Genomic DNA, 27807 nt, shown 5'->3' with positions numbered 1-27807 from the left:
TTGTGGCAGAAAATCGCGTAACAAACTGAACAGAGCTATTCAAAGAAAGTAGTACACATCGGAATAACTTTCCGGGGCATTCGCGTCAAGCTGCTTTCAATGGCGCTACATTGTTTTCAGCGAAACATGTCAACCACCGAAAGTTTATAAAATGTAACGCCGATCGCGATTGCGAACGATAAAATTACGAATTAAAACGTGCATACGCAGCCGAAGAATTCTACGTTTCAGTGACGAGACAAAAACGACGAGAAATCGTAATTTCCCCGCTCTAATTAATAAAGTCTGAGGAAATCGAAAAGGTTGCGTCACGTTTAACCTACGATACAACAAAAATGTACGTTCACGAGGAACGCAAGCATAGGTTATAACGGCAATCTGTCACGCGCCATCTAGTATCGTAGTTTGAAATTTTTAACAGGACACTCTATGTTAATTCGACGAGAATCGAATCGCGAATGATAAGGCGAAATAGATTGAACCAAGTGTTGGAATACAACGATATTAACACTAGGTTTACGGGATCCGTCAATTTGACGGATTTCGAACTACGAAATGAAATATCTCAAAAACCATAGCACCAATTTTAACCATTTTGCATCGTAAATTAATCATTTCATCTAAAGAATTTATACAGAAAATTATTTTTTCCTAGGCTTTCTGATTTTTGAAATCTGTATGTAGTATACCTATCTCTAGGTATACTACCTATACCTATATACCTATACCTAGGTATACCTATCTCTAGGGACCTGTCAAATTGACGGGCAAACGAAAATACGCATTTTTCTTTAAAAAAATCGATTTATTCAAATTAAGTCTGAAAGGAACGATATTAGGCTTCACGTTTAAATAAATTATTAATAAATAAAAGGTCTTTTTTTTAATTATCACTAAAAAAAATAACAATAACATCAATGGTACAGGGTAATCATATCTATCGAGCACATTTTTTGCAAATATACCGAATGTTGTTTGCGCATTTTCCGCATACGATCTTTTTGCAATATATTCGATAATTATTACTTCTATTTCCTTTGCAATAACCCACTTGGCAACTTTTTCGCACTTCTGACGTTGAAGGTGATAGAAACGAAGCGTCTGATCTTTGGCAAATGATCTCCTTGTTTTCTCCAACTAATTCCTCGGCTAAACAAAATATGAATTCCTTTCTGGATATTTTCGATCTGGTGCACTCTTTATATATATCCACGCGTTTATCGCTGCCAAATCTAAAATATTGGAAAAAGACTTGAAGGGGCCATCGGAAACTCCCTGCTTTCACACTATATTTGCGTGCCATTTGATCAACGACGTCCACGCCAAACTTTGTTTTATCGTAAAAAGCAATGGTTTCTGAAACGCGTTTATAATTATCTTCTTTTCGTACACCTGTATGTTTGGTGCTTAGAAGGAGGACTTTTACTTTAGGTTTACTTTTATACACAGTAAGTGTGCAGTTTTCTAATTTATATAAATCTGAGGAAAACAAAGTTATCTTGTCCTTTTTTTTCCTTCGCTGGTTTTGCCAGTTCTCTTTTATTCGACCGGATGGTCCCAACCAAAGTTGTTTTTCGTGCTAGCAATTTTTTAGCTAGCGGAATGCTTGTAAAGAAATTGTCTGTCGTTATATTTCTGCCTCGTTGTAAATGTGGTTCGTCTAATTTTAGTGTTACAAACTCGCTCAACGATATTGAGCATCGAGTTTCATATTTCCCCATATAAGGGAAACCACTCAAAATATATTTTGTTTGGACGTCAACTGCTAACCAAAACATAATGCCAAATTTATGTGGCTTATTCGGCATATATTGCGTAAATCTGCACCGGGCTTTTGTTGGAAATAATTGCTCATCTATTGAAATATTTTCATATGGCTTACAACAAGCCTGGCTATTACTTATAAACCTGTTCCATATTTCGGAAAATGCAAAATGGTTAAAATTAATGCTATGGTTTTTGAGATATTTCATTTCGAAGTTCGAAATCTGTCAAATTGGCGGGTCCCGTAAACCCAGTGTGTTAATGTTATTCTTATTTTTTTAGTGATAATTAAAAAAAAGGACTGTTTATTTATTAATAATTTATTTAAACGTGAAGCCTAATATTGTTCCTTTCAGACTTAATTTGAATAAATCGATCTTTTAAAGAAAAATGCGTATTTTCGTTTACCTGTCAATTTGACGGGTGCTCGTAGAGATAGGTATATACGAAACGCCCGTAAACCTAGTGTTAATCGTATACAGATGAGATGATTGATCGAATGGATTCTTCCCTTCGTTGCCCAGCGATATCCCCACTAGCGTGCGTTCGTGAGATGTACCACGGCGGCTAGCGCGTGCATGCCCTTTCGAGAATTCGGCGGAAGAAGCGCAAGGATATGGATGGAACCTCGGGGACGTCGAGAAGCTACTAGATGGTTCTGTGGCACATGCCACGCTACACAGACATCTACACAGGTCACACTCATTACTGTATAGAGAGTGAGGTTCAAAACCTTTTCAAGGGCCATGGGTCACTAAGTCAGTCAGTCTGAGAGTAACTAGCCAACCGTCTACATTCCACAACACACTTATATTTCCTGTAATAATTGTTTAATAAATATCACATAATATTATTTCAACACAAACATTGTGTCTTCCACATTAATTCCTTAATTCCGAGATTAAATTCTAATACCAAGTTACGGATGATTTCATCGTTACTTACGCAATACGGATACTGTCGATATTTTCGCAGTGGAAAGACGAGATATTACGTCAGGTTTCTTTTTAAGGGGTGGGGGGAGGGGGCTAAGGTTAATTCGTACAAAAATAAGGCATGTTTCTGTGAATTATTTGTGAAGACACAGTTCAAATCTCTTTATTGAAACCAATAGTACATTAAAGTACGACATTCGAAGAATATTGTATAAAATTTTCACGGAGAAATATTAAAAAATACGGCAATGGCAGCAATTATTCGGACGTGTCTCGGAAAAAAGTAGAATTGCTCATAACTTGGTGCTGGATCATCTGAAATCAAAAAATCAAATTTTCGCAGAATCGCGGCTAATTTTCCCTTCAAAGTGTTTCAAAAAAGTGAAAAATTGAAATTTCGAAAAACCCTCCCAGCGTTTCCTGGGGAAAACTGTTACCTAACGAATGAACTTTGATTTTTTGATTTCAGATGATCCAGCACCAAGTTATCAAGGGCACCGCAATTCTACCTTTTTTCCGAGACACGTCCGAATAATTGCTGCCATTGCCGTATTTTTTAATATTTCTCCGTGAAAATTTTATACAATATTCTTCGAATGTCGTACTTTAATGTACTATTGGTTTTAATAAAGAGATTTTAACTGTGTCTTCACAAATAATTCACAAAAACATGCCTTATTTTGTACGAATTAACCTCAGCCCCCCTTAATGGCAGCATTCGGATGAATACCTCTATTTGTTGTTCTCCGGATAAACATTTTAAGGATTTGTATTTTCATACAGTTGTCAACTCTGAAACGAATGATATAAAAATTCTTAGAATGAGTAAATAAGCTCATTCGCGTTTTCTTAAAACAGCAGGCCAAGTCTTATCATTTACTCTAATTTACTCAATAAATTTATAATTTAGTCATTCGTCTCGGTAACGCTCCCTAAACGCTCGTGTTACGCTCGAAAATTTTAGAATTAGTAACGATGATGTCAAACGAGTGAAGCGATGCGGAAGTGGCAAAGGAGGTCATTCGGAGTAGGAGGAGGAAGACCGAGGTTTCTTTCACCGCGATTTTCGATCGAAGGCCAAGGTTAACTGGAAAAACGGAGCGAGTCAGAAGACGCGAACTAGAAACGATGCACGAGCGACCGAATTCGATGCACAAAAGCGTCAACCATCCTGAATAGCACGCAGACCGTAGAAGACGAGAGAAAGTATACGCGTGGCTCGATGCGCGATTCAGTGGCTTCCGTCACGGAGGCAAAGAGAAAGACTCATGACCCGACACGCGTACAAAGACTCTTAATTCGGTTCCCATTATGGCGAACGTTGGAACGATTCCATAATGATGCAGTTCTGTTTGGAGAAATTAAATTTTATCGGACAACGAGACGGACGAAAATATTTTGCAAATGATCGGACAAACGAAAATAACTAGGAAATACGAGATTACAAACGGAATCTTAGCCAGATACGTATACCTCCAGAGCGATACATTACGATCTAGCTGTGCTCTCTCTCTCGCTCTCTATCTCTCTATCTCTCTATCTCTCTCACTTGGAAAGTACACGTATAACTTTCCTACATTTAAAAATACTTATAATTTGTATTATTCGTATATTACTATTGGTCGTACTTAATTAGCCTTAATTACGAGCTTATCGGTTTCGTACCACTTTGAAAAACTTTCCATTATTTCTGACGGCTTGGGATGACTTTCGTCAGATATGTAGGTACATTCTTTAGTTAACATACCGCACTTTCGGTATTGTTTTAAATCGATGGTATAGGTCCAAGTGTATTTTTGTGACTTTAATAAAGGATTAAATAAATCAAAATATTTTCCCCTCGCTATGTATTAAAAGTTTGTTCGTGCTCGTAATTCGCGATAGCTGAGCCTCGACATCCCGAAGCTCTTCTCATATTTCTTTCCTCTCATCTATATATCATAGAACAAATTTTCTTAAGATACGGTTCACACGCTCAGAGATCAGATGGAAGGAGAATAAACGAAAATGGGAAAGAGCCGTAGATAGATTAGCGAACAAAAGGAATAAAGGCGATCGCGTAATCTAGATGGAGAAGCGCAACGGAGAAGACCGGCCACTCTAACCAGGGAACAAACGGTACGGACTCAGGACGTGATTTTCGAAGCAGGCATCGAAAGGAGGCCCCTCTCGCCACGTTTGGTTTTCACTCTCGGCACTCGGTGTTCGAGTCAGTGCCGCTGGTACTGTGTTTTCTCGCTGCCATTTGCCGGCACACGTTCGTCGTATACGCGAATCGCCAAGCGTTTTAAACTTTTCCGCGTGCATAAGCTCGGAAGCTTGCTCGAGAAAGCTGGTGGTGTCATGAAAAAGTGCAACGCGTAGAACAAGGACGAACAAATGTGACCGTATAAAATATCCGGGCGATCGACATTGACGAAATGGTTTAAAACGGTTGAAAAGTTATTTACGATAGTGGTCGCTACTTGTAATAGTGAATGTTAAAAAGTTTAAATTTACAGCAATTGGAATGTCGCGATCGAACGTTATTCGAATAAGTAATATATGAAAAAGGAAGGTACGAAGATATTATACTTTCCACAGTGGCAAATATGTTTTAACGAAAGAAGGAAAAAGGGAACACCATAAATTTATTTGTCCGGAAATTCAATCCAATTACGATAACCGGTATGATAAATGACACGTTCGCGGCTATTAACGAAGAGTTATTTAAACAATTTGCTTTTAATTAGAAGTAATCTTATATTTCTGCTTATTAGCAACCTCTGTATAATTTAATATTCCGTTCGTTATTCGAATAAATATTCATATGATTTTCTAACTGATAATTATTTGGCGCGCGCAATTTTTTTCATGCGTTTCGTGATCGCTACAATTATAGAAACTAGTATAGACTATGTTGCGTCGGGCAACACTCTACCTAAACCAGGCCACACACCGCGGGCAAGATGGCAGCCAGAAGTCTTCGGATCCTTACTGCGTACCCTCGATAGTGTCAAGTACGCTCCATAAATCTCAGGAATTTTCTAGTCGAGGTCCTTCAAACCGAACAGATATTCTTTCGCTGAATTGTTTACTAAAGTTTATCGTCCAGCACGGGTTGCCCTTTCTCACGTATGAAGGTCTCCCACTAGCAACTTTATCTCAAGGGCGGTTAGCATCCTTCCTCACCCACCACCATAGCAAATAACCAATTAACAACGAAGCCTATTTCCCTCACTCTCTTAGCCAAAATCGTCACCAACAAATCCGATGATCCCGTGCGCCAAACGCACCTATCCTTAGTTTTCCTCCGCCACAGCATCATCACCGAACTTCACTGATTTTCCATCTTTCAAACGGTCAACATCCTTCTGATCGGGTTTACACCCGTAGATCAGTCACTTACTTATCTTATACGCACACATATAACTTATTATATCAGTGTCATATTTAATTAAACCACCTCTATTATCCTAACCGAAATAGGGGATCGATCATTTCGTGGCGTCGATTATCTAATCGTAACAGGAATTCACGACTCCCGTTGGCGTGCTTCCTCGCGATCGCGTCTCTCCGCGAGTGGTCGAAACAGACTACTACAATTAAATTTTGTAAATTCTAGATAATTTGGCGTTCGTGGAAGTTTCGAGCGCCACATCTGTCTCGCCGAATAGACGTGGTTCTCACGAGGTGGAATTAAGTGGAAATGGCAATAGGGTTAACTACTTTGCTAGGTACTGCATCGGTCCTCGGATTCGGCCTGATTCCTCTCCTAGCGATTGGCTTGTCCGTATTTCATTACAACCAAGCGGATCCAGAATCTCATCCGACCGATACCCGCCAGGTATTCTTCGAATGTTAATATACGTAAACCATATAAAACGCTTTTGTAGGATCATAAATGCACGCGAGTGACGCAAAGAGAGTTCGTTGTTATATATCAGTTATAAAACTATTGCCTTCGGTTCCATTATTTTCATCGATCTGTTCGTTAAGCAGAAATCCATAGTCGTCGTTACCGACAGTCGGCAAAACAGACACATAGATCTTTAAACCTGAGTCGAATCGCTTTCGATTCACCGTATCGAACAAATTCCAAAAGTTCCAAGATATCGCTTTTCAAATCGGTCAAGTATCGTACGAACGTTGCTCGCATACGATTAACTCGTGTTTTTCGTTTCAGCTTCTACAAATCTACGATTTCATAGTGATCGGTGGAGGAAGCGCGGGTGCGGTGATAGCATCGAGATTGTCAGAGGTATCGAATTGGACTGTGTTGCTCGTGGAAGCGGGCGGTGACGAAAATGAAATTTCGGACGTTCCCGTATTGGTTGCGTATACTCAGCTCTCGGAAATGGATTGGAAATACCAAACTTCGCCACCGACCGTTTCGGCTTATTGCCTCGCCATGAACGGCGATAGATGCAACTGGCCACGTGGAAAGGTGCTTGGTGGCAGCAGCGTGTTGAACGCCATGGTTTATGTCCGGGGTAATCGGTAATTCAGGATCGATTAATCGAATCTTTGATTTATTTTTCAAAAGTGGACAACGTAGTTCAATAGTGGTGGATTTTCTAGTTATCTCGTTTAACGATCGATTACGCGAGGCATAAAAAGAAAAAAGAATCAATATCAAAGAAAAATATAAAAAGTACATTATCGGAATCTAAAAGAAAATTGTGACGCAAGTTTGTATCTTATAAATTTATATAGATGAGCTTAAATATAACAAGTTTCCTGTCATCTTTCGCCATAACGATCTGAATTATTTCAGCCGTGACTACGACAATTGGGCCGGACTGGGCAACGTCGGCTGGAGTTACGACGAGGTTCTGCCGTACTTCCTGAAATCCGAGGACAACCGCAATCCCTACCTCGCAAGGACGCCCTATCATGCCACGGGTGGTTACCTTACCGTGCAAGAGTCCCCGTGGAGAACACCGTTATCGATCGCGTTTTTGCAAGCTGGTCAGGAGCTTGGCTATGAGAATCGCGACATAAACGGCGCGCGTCAGACCGGTTTCATGTTAACCCAGTCAACGATACGTCGAGGCAGTCGTTGCTCCACCGCGAAAGCGTTCCTGAGACCGGTGAAGAACAGGCAGAATCTCCATATAGCGATGAACTCGCAAGCGTTGAGGGTGGTGTTCAACGACGACAAGAGAGCCATCGGTATCGAGATCCTTAGGGGTGGTCGTCAGCAAATAATAAGAGTCAGACGGGAGATCGTTTTATCGGCTGGCGCGATCAACTCGGCCCAACTGCTGATGTTATCCGGAATCGGGCCTAGAGAACACTTGGCGGAGTTCGATATACCCGTGATATCGGATTTGAGAGTCGGCGACAATCTTCAGGACCATGTGGGTCTTGGTGGACTGACGTTCGTAGTCAACGAACCAATCAGCGTCAAGAAGGACCGTTTTCAAACCATTCCCGTGATGCTGGAGTACGTTCTAAAAGAAAGGGGTCCGATGACCAATCCCGGAGTAGAAGGATTGGCCTTCGTCAACAGCAGATACGCGAACAAATCGGACGACTATCCCGATGTTCAGTTCCATTTCGCCCCAAGTTCTGTTAGTTCCGACAGTGGAGATCAGATTAAGAAGATCCTAGGTCTGCGAGATAGAGTGTATAATACCGTGTACAAACCACTGACTCACGCTGAAACCTGGTCCATTCTGCCGCTTCTATTGAGACCCAAAAGTTCCGGTTGGTTGCGCTTAAAGAGTAAGAACCCATTAGTACATCCAGATATTAATCCGAATTATTTCGCCCACAAAGAGGACATGGACGTTCTTATCGATGGCATAAGGATCGCGTTACAGTTATCCAACACGACGGCCTTTCAGAGATTCGGTTCCAGGCCACACACTATCCGTATGCCTGGATGCCAGAGGTATCTATTCGACACTTACGATTATTGGGAATGCGCGATTCGACATTTCACTTTTACAATTTATCATCCCACCGGAACCTGCAAAATGGGTCCAAAGAGCGACTCTACGGCTGTCGTGGATCCGAGATTAAGGGTGTACGGGGTAAAAGGGTTGAGAGTGGCAGACGCGTCGATCATGCCCACGATCGTCAGTGGAAATCCGAACGCTCCTACTATTATGATCGGTGAAAAGGCAAGTGATATTATCAAGGAGGACTGGATGTACAAGAGAGAACGATACGTGGAAGGTGATCGATACAGGAAGTATCAACGACCCTTTCAAACGATTTCCGTTGTTTAAAATGCTTAGAATGTGAAAACGCAATTAACGGAGTAACGCTACTTCGCAGAAAAAGATGTCTCCTACCTTTTTCTCCCAGCTCGGTTTGCTGGAAAATCAGCGATACTCGCCTCCAAACGCGTAAGAAAGCACTAAACGCATGTATTTTTCACAACGACTCAACTTTCAAGAACGACTTGCGGGAAAACTCATAACGAAAGCCACCAATGATACCAAACCGTTACACCTGTACCTCATCTCCAAAAGACTTACTTTACTCTCAGATGAACCAAACAAACGTACCTTGCTACCTAACAAAATAGCTTTATACCTTTCCGCGTTTATCAGTAATATTTATCGGTAAATCTTGTAGGAATGTTATATTATAAGTTAATAGAAAACAGTATGATAAATACAATATCGTTGCACTCTCACAAAATAGAATATAATACCGCGTTTCGCGGTAAGGTTGGGATTAGGTTGGGCTTAGGTTTGGGTTAGGTTGGGGTTAGGTTGGGGTTAGGTTGGGGTTAGGTTCGTTAAAGGGGACAGACGTTCGACGAGAGAGGCAAACCTCGTATAATAGTACAATATTAAGAGTAATTAGTTACCTATAAAAATATAGGAATTGTGTATATAAAAGGCGGTAGATTAGAAAAAGCTAGATTACAACATTAATAAATACAGGATACTTTACGTATGTAAATGAAACAAATATAGTTTTTTATATGTCGGAGATGAAAGGGCAGCGGGTCTTTCCGTCTGGGATGTTGGGAAGAGCCCCAATACCCTAGTCCAGACTTTTACTATAGCTACACTTAAGCAATAGAAATAAGAAATAGTTTTAATGTTCCAATCTGGCTTCATGACGATGGGTTCGGGCTCGAGGTGACATAGCGGGTCACTAGATGTAGCCACGGTCACAGGAGGGACGCGTACCTGACAGAGGGATAGAACGATTATATGGCTCTCCTTAAAAACAAAGATTGACCCGAGAGGTGGGGAGAGGAATATATAAGGACAGTTCCACTTGGATCTTTTTTCGCTCTTCTTCTTTCTTTGGCTTGGAGTTCTTGCAGATAAGTTACTTGTACGTGGAGTCATACGTGGATCAGATCGCATTCGTCATCCCGTTGACCGTGGATTCGTTGACGAACCTGAAGCCATTGTCACTAGCTTCGCGAGTGCCTAATCGCCGTGATTAACTGTCGATATTGTAACTTGTTGCAATAAACTACACCTGTGTTGTACCGCGTCAATGGCTACTTCCCGCGAAGATACATCCGGCGCCCACAAAACCTTACTCCCAGTAATAATGCGACATATATTATTATTTATATATTATGTTATTAAAGATAAAGAACTGAGATATAAAAATACCATATTATGCAAGAGTTATATGTATAAAATATGTATAAAAGAACAGAGACTTAATATAACGGAACACACATATATACACTCCCCATTTATATCGCTTTATTTATATCATATCACCTAGGGAATGTAAATAAAGCTCTGTATTTTAAGTCGTTTCTTAACCGCTATGTCTCTTCTTTCTAACCTAACTCGCGCTATGTCTCGCATCAGCGAGCAAGGACAATGATCTCTGTTCGAATTTGAAATGAAAAGCAAGAAAATCACACGAATCGCGTCAATCGTAACTTTAGAAATTTTAGTTGATCAATTTTATTTGTATGTGGCCTATCTACACGCATCGATCGAATATTCTCACATCACCTCATAGATCTATCTAGTGATTTTTGTCTTTATCTAATTGCTCTCACGGAGGATACCTGGATCGCGAGACGAGAGCATGTAAGGCGAACTCGGAAGAACGTGGATCGTGGGCGAACTTTCGTTTCACGAGCGAATCGCTTTACGTAACCAGGTTCCGTGCCAAAAGTTTCGTTGTAGGATACGAATTCTCCCGTTGCTTTCTGCGTCGCGTTTCCGCTTCCTAGTTTCCTGGCGCGCGTTGAATTAGGCAGAATCTTCGTTATTTTTATGCGGATCTCGCTCGTCGTTACGCTGAACGAGCACCTTGCAATTAACCTCTTGCTGCCTTACCATTTGCTTTAAAACGCACGCACTCGTCCGGACTACGCTACGACTCTATGTACTCGAGCCCATCCAGAGATAAACAGTCTGTATAATTCAATTTGACGATCGTACTCCGAACACTCTGTACGATACCCGTTTAAAATTCCCATTCGAAATAACGTTCATAGTCCACCTTCTTTCTTTCACCCTACTACTGTGCCTATATATCGTTAGCTCAACTAGGATAATCGTTTCCGGAAAAAGGGCTCATAAACCGAAAAGACAAGTCGAGTAAATCGGATCGCAAGTTTTCGTGGTTGCCACGATTGCACGCAACGAGGACCAACCGAGCACGAGTATACAAAAATCTCAATTGTTGAAATACCGAGACGAAACATTTAGGGCAACATTTTGATACATATAGCAGTTGGTTAAAAATGATTTACCGAAAAAGGATCGATCGAGTAGTGGTTTTTAACCAATGTTTCCTGGAGTATTACTATTCGGCGAAATTAAATGTTCCATTTTTGTGAAAGAATTATTTTAGCTACAGTTTTTACCGATATAACGTTTTCTTTTTCATTTGTTTTTTCTTTTTTTACCCTTATATAATCTGTCAACTATAAATTTGAAGAGAAACTACGTTTACGTACATTTTCGTTGTCTGTTTCACGACCTTACGATTAGCGATTTCGATGCGCGGCCAATTTCCCTTATAATCTCGAAAGTGTTCCGTAACTTCGAAAAGGTTGAGAACAACTGATCGATGAGAGAGGTTTCGCGTGCGCGCCAATTTCTTTCCTACGAAGAGACTGTGATACGATGAAACCAACTATGACAAAAATTAATCGCGATCTTTATTCAAGCCTCTATCGAATCCTCACGTCTCCCCGCGAATGTTGCACCGCGTTTATCCCTGCGAAACTCAATCAACGGCAACGCGTCAACCATACTCAATTTTTCTTTTGTTCATACTTAATATCAGCTTTACAAATTTCTACTAAAAGCATACCTAATAACATTCAATTTTGTACCTCGACCAGCAGGATGCGTCGAACATTCAAGCAGTATACGCATCCATTGCGAATAAGGAAAGGATTCCATGCTATGGAAAATTCAGTCGATGCGACTTTGCGTTTGCGTTCCGCAGTTTCTTACTTTCACCGAGCCATCTTAAATTTGCGTGTGCAAACACTGATATATCCTCGATCTAAACGAATCTCGTTTAGATCCGGTAATAATACCAGACTCGTAGCGCAACAATACGATTCAAACAACGTTAGATTTCCCTATCGCAATGATCGTGAAATCGTTTCTTCTTGCTTTATTCGCGGACGGTTCGCGTCTGTTTTACGATTTTGTATCGCGTATATCTCGATTCACCGAGGTTTCACTGCAAGTAGACCGTTCCGAAAGAAGTTGAAGATGGAAAGCAACGATAGACACCGTTAGGGCGTACCAAAATACATCGTAATAGACGAATTAGGTTTTTTAAAATGTGATATATACCTATGTGTTTCAGTATAGACTATGACAATTGTCTTTATATGTACGTGTTATTTTACATACATAGCCATAGCGTCAAACACGCTCGTACATAGTTTCGTTTATTCCTAGTACTTGATTTTAGACGACCGTTATTTGCTCATAGTCATCTAACGAAACAATATAACTTGTTAAACAATCATTTCGGAATTCGATAAATATTATTATTTTATCTTATCTTTATTATTTTATCTTATCTTATAATTATTATTTTATCCATGGCAAATAAATCAATATCGACACGTTCACGATCAAGAGATACGTCGCTTTTGCATTTCGTTTTGAACTATTATACTTATTGTAATTACGGAGGGTTGGTAGCCGCGACCTAATATCTAGTTACTTTAAAGCTGCTGACATCTTCGAATTATCATATTTTAATCTTGTTCCCATTTCAGCGAGCAAAAAGAATTTGTAATATTCTAAGAAGACATTTAGCGTAAAATCCAATCTGGGAAACATATATACTGATAAGACTGTCAAGAATGATAAGACGGTCAAAAATGGCCGAAGGGACGTAATAGGATTAAAACTCGTAATTGGACAAAAGAACGAGAGCGAGGAATCTTGTCGATTGGCTCTAACGCAGCGGTAAAATATATCGGAAAGAAACATCGTCGATAGTTTTGAAAACGCCTCAATCATTTAAAATCCTTTAATCTTGACATTTGACCATAGAGATGGAAAAACGAATACAGGGCAAAACTGGCGAATTTTACAAATTCTTAGGTACATCGTGCGAAGAAAGGTGAAGACAGTGAAAGTCGTGTCGTGATCGGTCGTGTTACGTTTGCAACGGGGCGTGAGTTCATTCGTATTTTCGATTCACGTCGGTACAAGGTACGGGGATATTTTACAGGGGATATAACTATAATAAAAGAAAGCAGTTATGACAGGAGCGAAGCCGCTTAAAGCTAGACACGACGAACACTTTCTTAGGCTCCCACTTTCTTAAGCGGCATCAGACGATGGCGTAATTGGGACGATGGTGGCCCCGTCGGGTACAAATGTCCGTTGAGCTACCAAAGATAGCATCGAATATTCACCTTGAAGAATTTAGATTGTTTAGGAATTACCCAATTTTTCGTTTCGTCAGGAAGCTCTTTCAAAATCTTGTTCACCGTTTTTGGTCATTCACAAATTAACTTTAACACAGTAATGTGAGAAGCGAAGTAATATGTATAATTGATTTGGATGAATATTTATCAGATCAGAATATTTATCAGAAATAAATGGCGGATAGTATTTACGACTCGAAATTTGCTATTACACCATTTTTTTTGCGAGTCAAAGAAGAGTTAATTAATTCCAAATGCGTTAATAAATTACTCGATGTTATTATCGAGAGAAGCCCAAAGAAAATATCACGATTTCTTCTATTTCCTTTTCGTCGACTACGATTCGCTACTATTGTAAACCCCGCTCTCGCCCGTTCCTTGCGAACACAAGTAAACTCGAAATACGCTAGATTAAAAATGAAGGAAACGAAAAGTGGAATTGCGCGTGCGTAACGCAGTAATTGATAATTGATCGCTTACGCGTAATACTCGCGTACCATTAGAAAGTAACTCGTGTTTTTACAGAGCCTTCGTAACACGGTGCAACGTCTACGTTATCGAGGCGATATCAACTACAACAGGAAACGAATTAGTTCGATGCAAGCTCTATCGCATCTGACGACACATTGCCAATTTCACGCGCGAATTAAATGGAAACCACGAATAAAAGCGATTTTTAAATTACGCTGTTCCATAACTTTCAAACGGCTAACGTGTTTCTTGTGCTCAACGTTACATCTTCCTCTGACGAAACTCTGTATCTACTAAAAATGATCGGCAGAGGTTGCAGATTCATGCTTTACTGTTAATTAAACTCTGGCTAAAATGTGCTATAGACCCTTGCTCGAGGTTTCCATACAATTCGTCGATATTCGCAAATACATGACCCAATACTTATGTTATAATCGAGAGAATCGATGAAAAACGCGGTACAATTTTTTTTTTTGTTTTTTTCAAAAACGAGATAAGTACGATAAACGACATGATCAGGGTTATTAAACATAGCGAAATTTTTCAATTAACAAATTACACTCGTTTTTTTCCTTCCAATAACTGCGTAATCAAAATGTAACGAACCACAAAACATTTAAAATACGCCAGTCTGATAAATTTGTTTGACAAACAGTTCCAAGTCCATCTGTTCTCGTTTCTTTTCCTAAACTGCGCAAAATCAACTCACAATACACATAACATACACGTGTCACACTTTAACGAAAAACAAATATTTAAGAAATATTTAGTAGCCAACGATGGCAACGAGTTTATTGGAAAATTCAAACTCGTCGAATGGAAAACAGTGGTTCGATCGAATCCGGCGAGACTGACACACGTTTCGAAAAATAATTCAAGTACTGAGTCTTGCGCGAGCGAGGCTAGACCAATCACGAAATAATCTTGAATACGATTGGTCATAGGGCGGTGAAAGTTAGGTGAAGGGAAGTTGGAAAAGCATGTACAGAGATACCTATGGGAACGAGGATTGATTTAAAATTCCAGGTAAGGTACATGTAATAATGGTCAAGGTTGTGAATTTTAGGACGCCGATAACGGTACAGCGTCGATTTTCATGTTACAGGGGATGTTCACCGAACCATCTCTTTCGATCGCTATTTTAGACGCTTTATATTGGAGCAGTTATTTTAAAACGACGAGTGCAAAAGAAATATGTTTTACATATACACTGACGCTCGTAAGCGTGCGTGAATTTTGGTCACTTTGTATTAAACATATACAAATTAATGGGAAACTAGCGATGAAGAACGTTATCTACTATTTTCTTACGTGACCAGCAAATATACGCTACATGAAATATAAATTGTTTATTTCAAATCTTATCGATAATACGATAAAGTTAAGTACACGGTTCGTCAAAATGTTAATCGGTGTTGAGTATTATTGTCACAATCGATCACGATAGTTTCTATCAATTTGGATGAATCTTTTTTAACGTTCTTGCCACTTGACAACTAAATGAGCCGGAAATAATGGATTGCATAAATAATAACTTTTGTAAGACTAGGTTTTATCGTGTTATAATACTGTGTGACAGCTGTGACAAAGGTTAAATACATTCCGAGTCTATTTGTAACTTTGCGAGTAAATTATATTTTGAAGTAAACAAGCGTGGACAAACTCGTAAACGATAATACACTTGATAATTTCAGTCTCGTACGAGCAGCATGGAAATAAATTTTTCTTGTTTTACGTGTGGCGTTTTACCTGCCGCTTTACCGATAAGATTGGAGGTGCGCAATCGTTATTATTCTAGCGCTAATTTGCGTAACGTTTTAGCGAATAGCTTCAAATTACGAACTGTCTACGATAAGAAGCACTTTGCGTAACCTGTCTGTGCGAACGCGGTGCCCGATGTACCTGAAAGATTGTCGTGTCTCGCGATTTCAAAAAACGAGTCGAATATCGATCGAGCTTGATACGTAATCACGCGTGTGCGTTATTACACGCGTGCCAAGAAGTTACCGCACGAATGTAATAGAACCGGATGTAATCGACGCTAGGAAACAGGATCGAGTCGAGGGACGATGTAGACGTCGACCAGCTGGCCGTTACGTACTTTGCTATATTTCCAGACCGTTGACCCGATCCCGCACTCGACAACAGATTATCAACGCGCGATTTAACTTTTTCGGTTAATTACATTCCACCGGGCGATCATCGGAGTCTCAGAAAAACGGACGGTCCTTCGTTTCAGCAGGAGCTTTACGTCGGATTCTCAGAGATCGGATGATCGGATTTTCAGATGATCTATCGGCGTACTGGTTCCGAGAAGAAAACTCGTGCCATAATTGAAGCGATTTCTTAATTACGCTTGACTGCAAGCGTACAAACAACGTGTCCTGGAAATGGCTGTGTCGTCGTTCTTACGCGATTTTTTAAGTAAGAATTTACGTTTAGGTGAAGGGAACGAACTAAGCTTTCGGGAACTCTTCTTTCTTCTTTTCTGTTGAAATTTGTTTTGCACGTTTGAAATATCAGAACGCATAATGGCCACGTATTAAACGAGTCAGAACGAAAAATGTTTACTTCTTGCAGTCCAGTCTTTGTAATTCGCACGAGTGCTTGTCGTTACAGCGACGTTATCCGTTCAAGATAAATCGGTTGACACGAGGAAACGTGTTCGAACGACGAACTGGGTTGTTCGACAGAACTTTCTTTCTCTTACTCGAAATTCGTAGGCAGCTCGTCATCGGTGGTATTGCAAACTCTAGTCGTGATGGGAGTCACGTAGCGATGTCAGATGTTTCACAACACGACACACATTAATCTTCTCGCAAATATACGATCCCAATGTATTAATTGCCCGCAATAATTGTGTAAAAAAAATAGTTGACCACTCTCACGGTGACTGAATAAATCTTATTTGATTACGCGGAGTAATGCAAATGTAATAAAAACAGCTTTAAGATGGAAACCAAGAACATTATATAAATGTTTGAATAAATACGTATTAAGTTTAAGAGTAGATGCTATCTCGAAAAAATGTAAGCAATTTCCATAGATAGAGCGCGTGTCGCAAGAAGGGATACTCTGTCGAAACTTTGATCGATAGATCGTACTAAAATCAAAACGTAGAAGACATGGGTCGAAAGAAAGGCGCGTGTCTGAAAGGAAGCGGCAGGAACTCTTACGGATGTAACGTAAAGCGTGTGTACGGAAGGTAATGGCAACCTAGTGTAAGCACCAGCTGTTACCACATTGTTAGGGGGGAGGGGAGGATAGGTGCGCGTAGGTAACCACAGGAAGAGAATACTTTCACTGCCAAACGTACGGTTGGGAGCCTTCGAGAAGGACGAGAAAACCCAGGCATCGGTTAGTCAGACGGATAAGGACGGTGAGAGTAAAACGATCAGGGAGCGCAGTATCGACACAGTGCTCTATCGGTTTTCTGAGATACTTACCCGTCATTCTACTATCGTTTCGAAAAACTGGTGAACCACCTGCATCGATCGATCCTGCCGAAAATCGCGCGTCCTCGCGATCGTTCCTGCGTTCATCGTCTAACTCCACAGAGAAGAAAGTAGTTTCATTCCATTTGGTTCGCGATTCGGAATTACGGATCCGCGATACCGATCGATACCATCCATGTAGACGATCCAAATAAAGAGGAAGTCGATTCGAAGGATTTAATGGAAAACCGACAGACTTCATGGGGAGAGAAGCGTCGTAAACATCTTAACGAAGGTAAGCGGTTCGGAAAAGTGTTCGGTTTCTGTTTGGAGATATAGTGGCACATGCTCCTCCGACATCACGGGAGAATTCTCCCGGAGAAAGTTCTAAGGACTGCCTGTTAGATAATCCAGGGTCGTCGAAGGAACTTTACAAAGTATAGGAAATATAGAAACCTCTTACGTAGATATATATTATACGAAACATTTTGAAATTTCATTAGCACTGTAACGAGACACGACCGCCGCATCGTACTATTGGAAGCATGTGCAAAGTATTTGAACAGTCAATTATTTACCATAGTAATAAAGCACGATATTTAGCGAAAGCATTTTTAACATTAATTATACGTTTAAGACTATCATTTATGCTGTATACTAATTTTTCACTAACAATAAGAGTGTATTTGCAATAAATCTCTCGCAACTTCAATATACATTTTTTAAACACCATAGTCGCGTCTTGTTACAGCGCTAGCCAGATTTTAAAGATATATGTTTAAGGATATTTCGTAGGATGATATACGTAGCCAGAAAAATTTTTTGTGGTAAGCGTTCGAACACTTTTGTGAATCACTGCAAGACGAATCGGTGTATTCGATTCGATTCGAATCGATGGTTACGATCAATCTACCGACGTTGAAACGATATAAGGTGAGACGCGAGGATTATTCCCATTCTACTCGGAAATATAGTGCGAAAGATTGATACGGAAATAATCAGAATCGGGCGCGACATTTCAGATATTTCGCGAGAAAGCCAAGTAACGTTGATACAGAGTGTTAGACAGAATTATAACAAACTTGTGTAACTATAGGTTACGCATAGTAAATTTCTCGCTGTTCTGTCTAACTCGAGTAACATATATTCATTCGTAAGAAAATATACAGAGTCCCGAATCTTTAATATTTCTGTCGTTTCTAGCAACCCGATTGTCACTGGCCACGAAAGACGTAATAGCCGATTTTACGAGTTTCGACAAACACAAAAGATATTATCGAATTGTCCCCATCAACTAAACATAAGCGAAATCAGGTTTCTTCCGAGTGTTCGTTTGCAATAGAGTTTGCGATTCTTATTTGTAAAACGAACGTTCTGGTTAACAATTTTTCATTTTCGTGGGACAAGTGAAAGATGTATAGAATATGGAGAAATAATACAATGTTAATCTTGTCATTTTGAATGTATTGAAAAACAGCCGCGCGAACATCTGCAGATTATAATAAAATCGAAGAATGCGATTGATTTAAAAATCGACTACACGCAATAATAGTCTCGTTAAATATCGTGAACGCCGAGAATCGGAGTAATATTCATAGCAGGCAGCACAGATCAAGGCTGTGGAACGGTGACATAGATCTTTACGCTTAGATTACGTATAGATTTTTACGTTATTCGCTACTGGCGTTGCCATGTGGTGGTATCTAATTGCGTTTCATGAGCGAATCTTTCATATGCGAGTCCTTTTCTATTGCAAAACACGATCCGTAACGTTTATTCAAAGTCGTTACCATTTCATTCTGTTTTCCATTATTTTAATTTAATTTAATAACAAATAACTCGAACAAAATTATCGAAAATATCGATATAACACGATATAAGAGTATGTGATTCGAGTAAATTCGATTTAGTAGATAATAAAAGATAAAGTAAAAAGGAAATAGAGAATAAGAGAAATTTAAGATTACGAAAACTAAAATATCAATTATAAAAGATTCGATACTAAAACGAGCGAGAAGGGAATAAAATAATAAAATAGGTTACAACTTATTTCGTCATTCGTGAGTTTCTAAACAAACGATGAGTGTTACATCTGTCTTTTCGCTGTAAACATCTAACATAAGACCGGTTTTACGATATTACGCAGTCTTATGCTATGCGATAAAATTCATACAAAACCCAGATTAGATCCGACCAGATTTCCAGAGATCAATGCTAATGCGTTTAGAAAAAGAAGAAAAGACAAAAAAAAATAGACTACACCGCACCGCTATAAATCATTTTATTCAAATATTTTGCCAAAAAAAATACAAAAGTACAAAATATAGAATAAATTAATATAAAAAATAATAAACATAACATATATAAATATATAAATTAACGAAAAAGATAGAAAGTAGAATATAATTTCCTGGCGCACTTTTTTAAATATCTCAGCTTATGTAACTCTTTCGTGCTCACCACCAAGACACGCATCTCAAATTCTTGTTTTAAATACATCTCATAGATCTAACACTCCTGCTTAAGATATCAAGAAATTCCAAGAAAGGAAAAAATAGAAGAAATAAAAAGAAAAATAGAAAAAAAGAAAGAAATTCAAACAAACTACATACATTGACGTTACTCATGCTCGATTATCTTATATACTTTCTTTCGCCGTTGAAAGTCATTTAAAGAAAGAAAGTCGCAAGTGGTTACGCAATAACTCTGTAAAATTTTCTCATTGAATCGAGAATGTTTCGTGATGCCTCTTTAATGAAAACAATTTTAATATTATCATATTTATCATTATTATTACTATCGTTATCGCTATTACCGAGTATCTTCCTTTTTTTTGTTTTTTTTTTTTTTCTTTTAAATAAACAGCGAAACATTACACTCGTCTCGAACGAAATAATCCACGCAATGAGAGACGTGAACGCGTGTTCCAAGTTTCGACGGATCTCTCCTTTACGTCGCTACGTCGCTCAAAGAAAAACTAATTTACGCTGAACTCACGTGGCTGGCCGCTTGGTGGTCAAGCAGTCGGCGAAACTCTTACCTGAAACAAGAAAGCAGGATCGTGTACAGGATACGTATCATCGTTGAAAATGTTAAACGAGTAGTCGATTTGTAGTCGTTAAACGTCAATTTCTAATCACGTTTGTCGGCAGAAATAACGTCTCTATTATAATGGTAACTGGTCGAGTTTAACGTCCCTGATATATAATAACGTATATTCGCTAATTTTCATAAACGCGTCGAAGAAAAAGTTTTAAAACTTCGTTAGCGCTATAGCGAAACACGAGGAGTGCGTTGATCGCGGTGATAAATCTTGATTGATTCGACCAAATAAGCGAATATATTTTGCATGTGACAAAAGTAGTACGTCATATAATATTTCTGTAATAGGTACTTATTGCATGTACATATATACATATACATGTGTATGTGTGTGTCTGTCTTATTTTATTTTCCTATTACCAGCAGCATTGTACATTACAATTCCTCTTTTCGTACGCAAATGAGATTTCACCTACAATGCGTTCAAGAAAAAAAGTTACTTGACATTATTTATGATCGTCTTGAGATAAAAAATGAATTTAATTATTCCCAAGTATCGCACGCAACGAACAAATATCCCATTACGTAGCGCGAAGAGAGTTACACGTTCGATCTAAATGCGATAATCTAAGAGAATAGAGAACGCGTCTTTCAGAGAGAAAAGTTGCCAATTTCCGCGTTATTTTCTTGCACGATGCAGAAATTGAGAGGCGATAGAGACATTATGATTTTTCCTAGCTTGCGTTCTCACCGTTCGTTCGTTCGTTCATCGATTGGAAACAACGTTATTTCAGTTCGGTTTGCGAGGATCTCTATAAAATTGCTTTTTTCTCTTTCTTTTCCCATTCTTTTTCCCTTTGATAGAATCGTACGAATATCGCGTTTTCCGCGTTATAACGAACGCAGGTGGTTTTAAAACTTTCTCGTATCTTTTTTTGCCGATGCAAAACACGGGTTCTTTCGTGACTCGGCGGACACGAACGATGGAAATAACATTTTAAGCATAATAGATGCGTTTTCTCCCGAAGCAAATGTAAGATCGACGTATGATACAGCCAGGTTTTTTCTGCGGATATTTCTGCGTTTGAATAATTTACGCTTGATCAATTTATCTATAGCAATTTTGTCTACAGCAGCGACTATAAGGAAAATATGGTAATTAAGATATTAATTGGACATAATATAATTTATCTAGATACTCGTTCGTCGAGTAATTTTATCCATTTAAAAATAAAATAATTTGTGTCACCCATATAAACTTATATTTCTATGGAAAATCATCTTCCACGACCTAACCGGTCGTACAACTTACAAGCAACCATTTATCTACTGTGAAAACCTACAAAGACTCATTCCAGAACCTATTAACCTAAATAAAGCGGTGATCGATCCTCCTACTTACTCTCTCCACTGCTGTTTGCTACATCAGCAATAGTCCAAGCTCGTTAATTGTTACAACAGCGCTCGTTCGATTACGCGTTTCTCGTTCTCTATATCCATTTCGAGAGCAACTTCTATCGTTCTACTCCCGAAACTTTCATCTATTATCGTCAGTCGAACGTTTTATCGCAGTTTCCAGCCGACGATCCACGATCGATAGGCTGCAAATTCGTACTTTCCGGAATATAATTGAAAGAGTAGAACTTGCATAGAAAATTGTCTCGTCTATCAAATGTTATGGAAAGTGTTAAACCGTGGATATTTTATATATTATATCTTTTCGCATTATGTGCATTCTGTGAAACTCTCGAGTCTCCTATAAATGCATAGAAATTCGCAGTCTAACGATGAAAAATGCTACAAACCTACAAATAAAGTAAGAAATTTCGTTACTCGTAAAATACGAAAGTGCACGTTCTAGATTTGAGACACCAAACGAACACGTGTATCAGCGGCTACAAGAAGAGAAAAGCAAGGTGCCGCGATATTCGAATAACCCGAATCAGGAATACTCGAGTCAGATCAGGAAGATGGTAGCGTAAGCCGAGAACGTGGATGGTAGTCGAGGCGTAAGAAACGCAAGCAGAGAGAGGACACGTAACATAACCGGCAGAAATCCGTGGACGAAAACGAACGTGACAGAGGTTTACGTGGATGGAACACTTTCACCTTCCCCTGTTACGAGATCACCATCTTACCCATTCTACCGGCAAACACACAACTTGATTAATTTGTTGGCCGGTTTACGCGAGAATTAATCGATAAACCGCGACGCATGCTGCCCGTTAAATCGCGTCCAGTTCCACGTGCTGCTAATTAGGGCCAGCTCTATTTCCTACAATTTTCTTCCTTCCTTCCGCATCGTCCAACAGGATTCGTAGTACGTCGTACTGAAACGCGATTTACCCGCACTGATTACCACGATCGTTTCCTTTCCCTTGCCCGATGAGAAAACTTTAAACGTCCGGAATTTGAAAGGCAGAAATTGAACGGGGGATGGTGTGATTTCTCGTCTACCGATTTGAAAATCGATGCTTTGTACGCTTAATCGATGTTTCGATTAATCACGTGATCGTCGAATAGAAGTTGACGCACGAGCCCTAGCGTACAATTGCTAGAACATCTATCTACATACATACGTATATCGCTTGGTAAAACAATTAGAAAAATAGACGATAGACGAGTGGTCAGCAGGTTTGCTTGCTTTTTGATTTGCAAGTTTTAACGGTAAGCGCGCAGTCCTCCGTGAATCGAAAGATTCGTTGAAAGTTTCGGATTATCGATCTCTACGAGCGTCTAATCCGTTCTAATTTCTAATTGAAATGCTTGACAAAATTACTATAGCACAATGTTAACGACTCAATCTCGAGCAATCAAATACAAATAGACTAGCAATTAGAATCTCTCTGCAACCTGTATCTAAGATTCGGTTTCATGAAAGAATAATTGTCACTAGTGTCACCAGCAATAATAGTAGACCAACATTTATATCCCAACGATATTTATTTACTAGACCGTAGATGTTTATACAAATTCATATTTTCATGAATATAATTTCAAACTGGAATTATTTAACCCGCTAAAAATTACGATACTTTCGATATTTTCCATATTATATATTCACAAAACACACATATTATACAGGGTGGTTGGTAACTGGTGGTACAAGCGGAAAGAGGGTGATTCTACGCGAAAAAAGAAGTCGAAAATATAGAGTAAAAATTTTTCGTTCGAGGCTTTGTTTTCGAGAAAATCGACTTTGAATTTTCGCTCGGTACGCGTGCACTTTATCGCGTCTCGTTATAACGGATCTCACTGTAGAGATCGTTGTCTCGATAGAAAAATTAAAAAAAAAAATTTCCGCTTGTACCACCAGTTACCAACCACCCTGTATACAATTCGTGCATTCTTTCGCCAAGAAATTTCCCACGAATGCATAAAAATTCACAGCTTATCTATCTCGTTTATCTGGTTTAACGCTTGTCGTTCGTTTGTTTACAGAGAAGCAATGAAGAACGTAAATCCCCGCGTATCATCCAAAGTACATCGTATCGAGAAAATCGGCACACGACCACCAGACATTCTTTCATGATGACATACGAAGCAGCGAAAACACTTCAAAATCGGAAATATCATTCGGTGAAATTTAAGAATCTATCTAGTGGGAAAGAATGGTATTCAGCGCGATCGTGGTCACGTCGGCCTTGAAGGGTGCTTTGAGCCTGGTGGGCACGAGTTTGTGGCTAATCCCCCTATTAATAGCAGGTCTGTCCTACTATCGATACGATCAACTGGACCCGGAGAGTCGGCCTATCGACAAATATCCTCTTTACGCGGAATACGATTTCGTGGTTGTGGGAGCTGGATCAGCCGGGGCTGTCGTAGCTAATCGGCTATCAGAAATAGCAAAATGGAACGTTCTTCTACTAGAGGCTGGTCCGGATGAGAACGAAGTAACCGACGTACCTTCGTTGGCGGCTTATCTTCAATTGACGAAATTAGATTGGAAATATAAAACAGAACCGACGGGGAGAGCCTGTCTGGCTATGAAAGGTGGTCGCTGTAATTGGCCTCGTGGCAAAGTTCTAGGTGGTTCGAGCGTGCTCAATTACATGTTATACGTCAGAGGGAACAGACACGATTACGATTACTGGGAGTCGATGGGCAATCCTGGTTGGGGATACGACCAGGCGTTGTATTATTTTAAGAAATCCGAGGATAACAGGAATCCCTACTTGCAGAGGAGTCCGTATCACTCGACTGGTGGATACTTGACGGTGCAAGAGTCTCCGTGGAGGACTCCTTTGGTAGTGGCGTTCGTTCAGGCAGGAACGGAGATGGGCTACGAGAACAGGGATATAAACGGAGAAGAGCAAACGGGATTTATGATAGCTCAAGGGACGATCCGCCGAGGTAGCAGATGCTCGACGGCGAAGGCGTTTCTGCGACCAATTCGACTGCGCAGGAACATTCACACCGCCATGAATTCTCACGTAACCAGAGTTCTGATCAACCCTGTCACCATGAAAGCAACAGGCGTCGAGTTTGTCAGGGATGGTCGCAGACAAATGGTCCGAGCGAGAAAGGAAGTGATTCTTTCTGCCGGAGCGATAAATAGCGCTCAGATTCTCATGTTATCCGGTGTAGGACCGAAGGAACACCTTCGTCACGTTGGAATACCGGTGATCAAGGACCTTCGAGTGGGCGACAATCTACAGGATCACGTTGGCATGGGTGGCTTGACGTTCCTGATAGACAAACCCGTGGCTATTGTTCAGGATCGGCTGCAAGCGGCTCCGGTAACGATGCATTACGTGGCGAATGGAAGGGGTCCGATGACCACTCTAGGCGGCGTCGAGGGCTACGCCTTCGTCAACACGAAATACGCCAATCGGTCCATCGATTATCCGGACATTCAATTACACATGGCGCCGGCGTCCATAAATTCAGACGGCGGCGTGCAAGTTAAGAAGATTCTCGGAATAACCGACCAAGTGTACGATACCGTGTACAGACCTATAACGAATAAGGACGCATGGACCATCATGCCTCTTCTGCTCAGGCCTAGATCGAGAGGCACGGTCAGGCTACGTAGTTCCAATCCGTTTCATAGCCCGCTCATCGACGCTAATTATTTCTCCGATCCGATGGACATCGCCACTTTGGTCGAAGGTGCGAAAATCGCGATCAGAGTTAGCGAGGCGAAGGTTTTTAAGCAGTTTGGATCGAGAGTTCACAGGATCAAACTGCCTGGGTGCAAGCACCTGAAATTTGCTTCGGACGCGTACTGGGAGTGTCACATTCGACATATTTCGATGACCATTTATCATCCGGTCGGAACAACGAAGATGGGCCCTTCCACCGATCCCACCGCCGTCGTCGATTTTAGGCTGAAGGTACACGGGATCGAAGGGTTGAGGGTGATCGACGCGTCGATCATGCCTACCATTTGTAGCGGAAACACGAACGCGCCGGTAATTATGATCGGAGAGAAGGGAGCCGATCTCGTAAAGAACGATTGGCTGACGGTAGAAACTGCGAGAAGAAGCTAGCGATTTCATATTAGCGGATCGAGTAAAAGTTGGCAAAAAGTTGTTGATCTTTACTAGATAGATATATCTGTTGGTACTTTAGTTACGTTTTGTTGTTGGTAAATTTGTACTCGTGTAACGCATTACTTGCAAAAATATCTGTCTCTTGTGATACATCTCTCTTTTGTGTGTTCGTGCGTGTGCGTGTGCGTGTGTATTTGATTATATGTACATAAAGATGAAATTTTGTTAAATTAACCGTAGTATTATCGTTAAGTGAAAGGTTGTTACAAAACGATCTGATACAGCGAACGAATCAAATTACATCGAAAATGAAATAACTTCATCGTATGGTTGGATTAACTGTAAAGTTTATAATTTTACAAAATTTAATTACAAACTATGAAACGATCATCGAAAAGAGCGAAATAGGGAACCTTCTTACGTATAGAATCAGATCGTGCTCTACAAGCAGAAATTACGAATTAATGTTAATATTTTATCATCGATCAAGAAGCTTATGACGTAAACGCATTGCGCATATGTGGGCAGATAGCTCGTATCCGCATCTCCGGATAATTATATGAATTTCACGTAATACTTGTCTCGTTACACGGTTGTTATCATCGGAGGTAAACTGAATTGCAGGGATCGAAATACGATCGTGGAACACGGACGAGGAGGAAAGATACGAAACTACAGATTAAAAAATTGTGTAACAGAATTTATTCATCGAATGTGCAGAAAAATTAGACCATGGTGATAGTCGATGCAACTTTAAATAAAATAAATAATAATAACAGAAAATTCGACTAAATTGCACGAAGAAACACCAATCCTGTATCTCAAGAAAATAAAGGATATTTTCTAAACTATGTTATATAACACATCGCGTTATGTACTTTAAGGAAAATATTTGTTTCTTTTGATTTAAACGAACAAGAAGTCCTTTACGAATGAAAAATTCCATGGCAACATGGAATGGCAAATTTCATAACTATCACACTATTTGATTCAAAATAGCGACTTTTGAATAGATGAACACAAGTTTACCTCCTCTCGAATTCTTTTTCCTACTTACCCGTCCTCGAGAATAACCATACAATTTTTGTTTAATAAGCGAGCTCTCTTTTTCTCAGGTTCTTTTTTTTCTTCGTGCACGTGCCATATCTTATTACGTAACTTCTCCGCAACAAATCTGTGTGTAATTAAACTTTCAAGCCGGAATATTTTAAGAACTAATCTGCAACTATGAACAACGAATGTCACAAACATAATACATATTTAAATCCCGTGTACCGTTCAAAAGATTAAACTTTTTTCTTCGACACGAACATTCGTTATTTTATGTAAAGAGAAGAATTCTTATAGTTTATTAGCGAGATAATAATCGAAATCGTATACTATTAATCGGAAGACTAACGTCACAATCAATGCATCATACTGCACCCATTTTTAATAATTTTTTTTTTTGTAGTTATTCGATATTAAAATTTATCAAAGAGAAGTACGTGTTAATCAATAGGCGAGTGATAACAAATTTCTCACCTATATATCCGAATGAAATGGTTGAACAAAGGGTCGAATCTTCGTCTTATCGTACATTTATAAAATAAAATACCAAAAGTTGTACTTATCGTTCGATTAATTCGTTAATTGAATTATCCTTTGACGTAAATATAAGTACGTATTACTTATATTCGATAATTGTATGTACATTGTATCACATATACCGTATCGATGTAACAAATAATGTAAACTTCGATCGACGAATAGTAATAAAAAAATGAACAGTTTATAACTTCCATCTCGAATTATTACGCGTAGCCATTAAATATAATCAGTTACAT

The 27807-nt window shown here is 39.5% G+C and overlaps 3 protein-coding genes across 3 annotated transcripts in view; 2 read left to right on the top strand and 1 right to left on the bottom strand.

Moving 5' to 3' along the window:
* Nucleotides 1–27807, bottom strand: part of Flo2 (flotillin-2) — an 87967-nt gene that overhangs the window by 56303 nt on the left and 3857 nt on the right. The window lies entirely within an intron of this gene.
* Nucleotides 4891–9259, top strand: LOC138178196 (glucose dehydrogenase [FAD, quinone]). The gene is made up of 4 exons (XM_069109776.1): nucleotides 4891–5366; nucleotides 6304–6525; nucleotides 6865–7178; nucleotides 7456–9259. Exons 2-4 carry the CDS (start codon nucleotides 6388–6390, stop codon nucleotides 8915–8917), a joined length of 1914 nt encoding a protein of 637 aa, XP_068965877.1. The 5' UTR covers nucleotides 4891–5366; nucleotides 6304–6387; the 3' UTR covers nucleotides 8918–9259.
* LOC138178197 (glucose dehydrogenase [FAD, quinone]) lies at nucleotides 17397–26064 on the top strand. Its single transcript, XM_069109777.1, has 2 exons — nucleotides 17397–17739; nucleotides 23928–26064. The coding sequence occupies exon 2, from the start codon at nucleotides 24098–24100 to the stop codon at nucleotides 25976–25978; it is 1881 nt and encodes a 626-aa protein (XP_068965878.1). The 5' UTR covers nucleotides 17397–17739; nucleotides 23928–24097; the 3' UTR covers nucleotides 25979–26064.

This window comes from Bombus flavifrons, chromosome 3 (assembly GCF_040668555.2).
Source record: "Bombus flavifrons isolate JBK064 chromosome 3, iyBomFlav1_principal, whole genome shotgun sequence".
NCBI lineage: Eukaryota > Metazoa > Arthropoda > Insecta > Hymenoptera > Apidae > Bombus > Bombus flavifrons.
Note: the sequence above shows the minus strand (reverse complement) of the source record. Positions and strands in the feature narration are given on the sequence as shown.